Here is a 6,281-nt window from a genome sequence, read left to right as displayed (position 1 = left end):
GATGGTTAAGCCCTACCACAGGAGGTTGCTGGCACCTGACTGTTTCAAATACCTGAGCCGTCAAGGTGAAACATCTGTCGATGTGCCCTTGAGCAAGGCACTTAACCCTAATTTGCTGGGGGGACGGACGGCTCATAGTAATGGCTGGAACGGCATTATTGGAATGGTATCGAACTCAATGTGTTTGATTTCACTCTATTCCAGCCATTATTATGAACCGTCCTCCCCTCAGCAGCCTCCTGTGACACTGTCCTACAGATTCTGTTTAACCTGGTCATCATCAATATCCAGTGTTAAGTTTATGATAATGTCCAGCCTTCTTGCTTTCAGATGGTTGCTGTATATGATGGTTTGCTTACACTTTGGACTGGAATCAATCCGTACCACGGAAGATCCGTGTTATAGCTCAATTTAAATTTAAAGGCAATGTTACTGCGTTCGCGGAGACTGCATTCAAGGCAAATGCTGCATTTGTCAGCGCAATCAAAAATTACCTTTACATTTTTACACGGATCTTCCCCGATACTGGATATGGATTGAATCCAGCCCTCACAGAGAGCAATAGTTAATGATAGATGTTGGCTAGATTCCAATCTGATGACTCTCCTATACCTAGGAAGGTGGCCAGTGATCAGATTTGGACCAGGCCTTTCAGTGTGTAGCGATCCACCCTGCAGCGTGCCTTGACATGAGCCCTGCTAACAGGACACAGGTGCCCAGCCCCAAATTGACCCCTTCACCCCCATCCACTTAATGAAAGTATTTGCTAGGTATAGACAATGTTATAACAGCTCAGATCTACTCAAGCGCAGAGTAAAAGCTAGGTGTGGGTTTGAGATTTCTTGAGTTATCTGTGTGTGTCAATGGTCTGGTCCCATTCCCTTGACCCTATCACCTAAGCGTTCACAGCTCTGAAAGGAGCCGAAAGGTCGGTGTGATCTGTGGACATATAAAGGGGCTAGGGCAAGAAGCTAGTGGATTAAATGGAACTAGGCCTACAGGAATATGTCACCTGAACTCCCCCAGTTCTACTGACAATATAAACTATTGTATTAAAAGATAAAGACCGTTATGTTTTCTACAGTATGTAAAGATACCAGACCATTATAAAAGTGTTTTCTACAGTATGTGAAGTTATCAGGAGAGAGAACTATATTACTGACATAAACATCAGTCTATCTATCCACATCCCTAATCGATTTCCTATCGTGTCATGAGAACAGTGACCTCTCTGTAAATAGCATACATCAATTAATATGACGCTTCGTTAATAAATGCATAACGCCAATGATGAAGTCTATGGGTGTTTCATTCTTAGAAATGTAAATAAATTGTCTGAATATTTGCTGCTTGACAATAATAACCACACACACACAAAATGGTTCTTGATCTGACCACTTTAATTAAATCAGTACAAAAAGCAAAGGACAGACCTGGAGTGAACTCCAGACATTTGATCATGAATTTCATGAAAACTCACAGCTGAAATTCCATGATCATTTTATTCTCCTCCCATTCGTATATATATAAAAAAAAATCCCCTAGCTTCACCCCAACCATCCCTCCACACCACCCTCTTCTCAGTTGTTCATTTCTTTCCTCCTTTACTTGGATCCAGTGGACAGCAGGGCGATGAGGCCAGATGAGGCACTGATGGACAGGATGTAGTTACTGGGGAACAATGGGTTAAGGACAAATCATATCTGAGGAGCATACGCTGGGAGGAAACGGCAGGCAAGTAGTGAGGGAATAATGTGTCAGGCTTAGCTACATACTTAGCATTAAGAATCTCCTCCACTCAACCCCACTTCTCAGACATTATTCAGCCAGAGGTAAACGGCAATCCAGAAACGTAAACAGAATGCAGCCATGACAACCTGGAGCTTCAATACAGGATCTGTATTTGAACTGGTGATTGGCTAGGCCACAGACTACAGCCAATGAATAAGCAACAAAGTGTTTTCCTCAGAGTACTATAGCACAACAGGACAATGAGAATGCCAGGATGTAAGTCTAGCCTCGACAATCATTATTAGTCAAATTATTATCATTATTAGTAGATAGATCATCCATCTATTTTCAGCTTTAGTAAGCACCCATAGTTTCTACTGGAACTTTACCTGTCTAGTTAAATTGATGACGATGAATGTGCTCAAAGGATACACGGTGGGGTTGAAGTTCTTGAGCAGGAAGAAGGAGGCGATGATGACGAGGACCAGGAACAGAGTGTTGTTGTAGAAGATAGAGAAGGTGGTGGCCTCATAATCAGCTACCTCGTTCTTCTTCCACAGGATCCTAACATAGGGAAGGAAGGGTTCATCAACCATTTGTGCATGTGTCTGAGAATAGGGTTTCATGGGTAAGGCTATTGTTTGGTAGCCTAGCCACAGATCTGTTTGTGCTTTACCTACTCCATTGTCAAGCCATTAAGCAGACACTCTTATCCAGAGACTTACAGTAGTGAGTGGATACATTTTCATTTTTACTGGTCCCCCGTGGGAATCGAACCCACAACCTGGGGCGTTGCAAATGCCATGTTCTACCATCTGAGCCACACAGGACCATGAAAATTCTATAGGGAGTTAGCAAGAGACCAGAAACAGACTGGTACCCAGGCTATATTAAAGAGACCAGAAACAGACTGGTACCCAGGCTATATTAAAGAGACCAGAAACAGACTGGTACCCAGGCTATATTAAAGAGACCAGAAACAGACTGGTACCCAGGCTATATTAAAGAGACCAGAAACAGACTGGTACCCAGGCTATATTAAAGAGACCAGAAACAGACTGGTACCCAGGCTATATTAAAGAGACCAGAAACAGACTGGTACCCAGGCTATATTAAAGAGACCCGAAACAGACTGGTACCCAGGCTATATTAAAGAGACTAGAAACAGACTGGTACCCAGGCTATATTAAAGAGACCAGAAACAGACTGGTACCCAGGTTAGCTGTTTTGGTGAGAACACTGAGAACTGTCTGTTAGTGAGGTCTATAAATGAGCAACTGTGCAACCAAGAGCTCATCAGGCACCTTATCACCCTCCAGTAACCCACTCAGAGGAGTGATTGACATGTCCAGTCACAGACTGACCTCTCATCCTTCTCCTTGCGAGACATCTTGCGGTTGTCAGCCTCAGAGAGTTTCCTGGTCACCTCCTTGGAGACGGCATCCTCTCGCTTCTGGGCAACTCTGTGCTCGAGAGACAAGGCACATTTAGAAATTAGGTACCAACTTACTACAGATTGATACCCAACTCACCATAACTCCAAGCATTGCAGAAATCGGAGGCAATCGTTTTAAGTGAGTGTTCATGTTTGTATGATGAACATACTTGTGTTTGAGGACGAACTTGACGTTCTTATAGGCGAAGGCCACCAGGTAGGTGCTGACCAGTGTCATGACTGCATACAGGACAGCTGACTGTACCAGGTCCATGTGCCAGATTCTCCAGAACAGCCCTGAACCACAACAAGGGAAGACCACAAACAGGGAGGGTCACAACAGTTCACACGAGCAATACCTACTCTGTTTATGATAGTATTACATATTAGTGCCACTGAACAGAATAGACTAGTTAACGTTAACTACCTACAATGACCTGACTGTTAGCTAATAAAGTCTGGGATAACGTAGCTAGTTAGCTAACTAGATAGCTAGTTACAACACCCAACACAACCACAATATCAATCTCAGCAAGCAAGTAGTTAACGTTAGCTAGTTAACTTGATAACTGTACCCGTCATATACTAGCTAGTTAGGTAGCTAAACTGGGTAATATATTAACCAGCGGTGGCGTACAGGATAGCTAACTTAGATAGCTACACGTCACGTAAGTTAGCTATGTCAGGTAGAAAGCTAGCTACGGGTAGTAGAATGTTCATTCAATGCAATGCATCTATGCTACAATTAGCTGCTAACCAGCTAGCGGTTTGGTCTTGCTACTTACAAATGGGAATTGCGGACACGATTAGCGCATTGCCGTAGAAAAGCGCGGTGGACTTTGCAGACAAGTTTCGGCTGAAGTCCTGGAGGAGTAGGTCTTCCTCTGATTGCTGTTTGCTGCTACCTTTGGGTGCCATGGTTCGTAAGTGTCCAACACGTCTCTAGCTCTACAGTGAAAGAAGACTGACACGTATGAGCAGAAGAGGTTTGAAAAAACTTACGACGCGTCAGCACAAAAACGGAAATAGCTGTCTTTAGAACGAAAGTTGTCGCCGTAGTTTTCTGCTTCAGTGGTGATCCGCTTGGCCCTCGTAAATGGAAATGTCTAACATTGCCACCTACTGTTCTGGATGTTGAAAGATAAAAAAATTAGAAGAAAACAAATACATAAAACACCACCACCAGATGGTGATCTTTATCTATGGTAAAATTGTGTAATAAATACCCTACTTGCACTGAGTGGACAAAACATTAAGAACACCTTCCTAATATTGAGTTGCACCCCCACCTTTTGTCTTCAGAACAGCCTCAATTCGTCATGGCATGGACTCTACAAGGTGTTGAAAGCATTCCACAGGGATGCTGGCTCATGTTGACTCCAATGCTTCCCACAGTTGGCTGGAGGTTGTTTGGGTGGTGGACCGATCTTGATACACACGGAAAGCTGTTGAGCGTGAAAAACCCAGCAGCGTTGCAGTTCTTGACACAAACCGGTGCGCCTGGCACCTACTACCATACCCTGTTCAAAGGCACTGAAATATTTTGTCTTGCCCATTCACCCTCTGAACGGCACACATACACAATCCATGTCTTAATTGTCTCAAGGCTTAAAAGTCCTTCTTTAACCTGTCTCCTCCCCTTCATCTACACTATTTGAAGTGGATTTAACAAGTGACATCAAGAAGGGATCATAGCTTTCACCTGGATTCACATGGTCAGTCTATGTCATGGAAAGAGCAGGTGTTTTTGATGTTTTGTGCACTCAGTGTATTTGAGCTCTGCTATCTGGTGCTATGTAGCTGATAGACTTAGGTTTTGGGAAGATAATTCATAATTCAGCAATGCTGTCAAAAGCAGGATTTTGTGGTCCCAAGATTATTATGCGCATGAATTAAGTCTCTTAGAAGGCTGTGATATAGAGATGTAAGAGTGGATTTTAGTGTACTGTCTCCGGGTGGGGTAAGAGTACGTTTCAGCAGAACGTTTGTGAGTGTGTGTGTGTGTGTTAGGCAGTTGTAACTTATTCCCCGTCAACATATTATAACTTCAATTCAACTTATTCTAAGAGACTTCATTCTTGCGCATATTCATGACAGCTGTATTGAGACAGATGAGACAGGTGAGACAGGTGAGACAGGTGAGACAGGTGAGAGACAGATGAGACAGGTGAGAGACAGATGAGACAAGTAGGACAGATGAGACAGCTGAGACAGGTGAGACAGGTGAGAGACAGATGAGACAGGTGAGACAGATGAGACAGGTGAGAGACAGATGAGACAAGTTGGACAGGTGAGACAGCTGAGACAGGTGAGACAGGTTGGACAGATGAGACAGCTGAGACAGGTGAGACAGGTTGGACAGATGAGACAGGTGAGACAGATGGGACAGGTTGGACAGGTGAGACAGGTGAGACAGATGAGACAGGTGAGAGACAGATGAGACAAGTTGGACAGGTGAGACAGCTGAGACAGGTGAGACAGGTTGGACAGATGAGACAGCTGAGACAGGTGAGACAGGTTGGACAGATGAGACAGGTGAGACAGATGGGACAGGTTGGACAGGTGAGACAGCTGAGACAGGTGAGACAGATGAGACAGGTTGGACAGATGAGACAGGTTGGACAGGTGAGACAGGTGAGACAGATGAGACAAGTTGGACAGGTGAGACAGATGAGACAGGTGAGAGACAGCTGAGACAGATGAGACAGGTGAGACAGATGAGACAGGTTGGACAGATGAGACAGGTTGGACAGGTGAGACAGGTGAGACAGATGAGACAGGTAGGACAAATGAGAGACGGGTAGGACAGATGCGACCTGTGAGACAGATGAGGTTTGGGTGGTACAGAGTTGTAGAAAACTGAACTAGGGCACACACACAGGGGTGCCTCTCTTAGAAGTGTCACGGAAATTGCATGTCTGCCTCAGTGCTACGTTAGAGGAAAAGTAGAGAGAGAGAGGGCCTGAAGTTGCGAGCATAGTGCTTAACCCCCCGCCAGACGGCTGCGTGTGTCTGTGTGTGTTTGTCAGTTCTGTGGTGGGTGTGAGAATGCGACGCAGGCAGGCAGGCTTGCGTGATGCTTGCTTCTAACGATGAGAGCTTAGGGATTATGCAT

At 44.7% G+C, this 6,281-nt stretch overlaps 1 protein-coding gene across 1 annotated transcript; it reads right to left on the bottom strand.

The window, feature by feature from the left end:
* Positions 1 to 1,379: 1,379 nt before the first annotated feature.
* On the bottom strand, positions 1,380 to 4,182 carry LOC311101659 (translocon-associated protein subunit gamma). Its single transcript, XM_084142805.1, has 5 exons — positions 3,952 to 4,182; positions 3,337 to 3,463; positions 3,096 to 3,194; positions 2,164 to 2,295; positions 1,380 to 1,671 (listed from the first exon to the last, which is right to left on the bottom strand). Exons 1-5 carry the CDS (start codon positions 4,082 to 4,084, stop codon positions 1,605 to 1,607), a joined length of 558 nt encoding a protein of 185 aa, XP_083998931.1. The 5' UTR covers positions 4,085 to 4,182; the 3' UTR covers positions 1,380 to 1,604.
* Between the last annotated feature and the right edge of the window lie 2,099 nt (positions 4,183 to 6,281).

Source organism: Coregonus lavaretus (assembly GCF_964263955.1).
Source record: "Coregonus lavaretus genome assembly, chromosome: 26".
NCBI lineage: Eukaryota > Metazoa > Chordata > Actinopteri > Salmoniformes > Salmonidae > Coregonus > Coregonus lavaretus.
The sequence above is the reverse complement of the archived record's forward strand: the minus strand, read 5'-3'. Positions and strand labels throughout refer to the sequence as shown.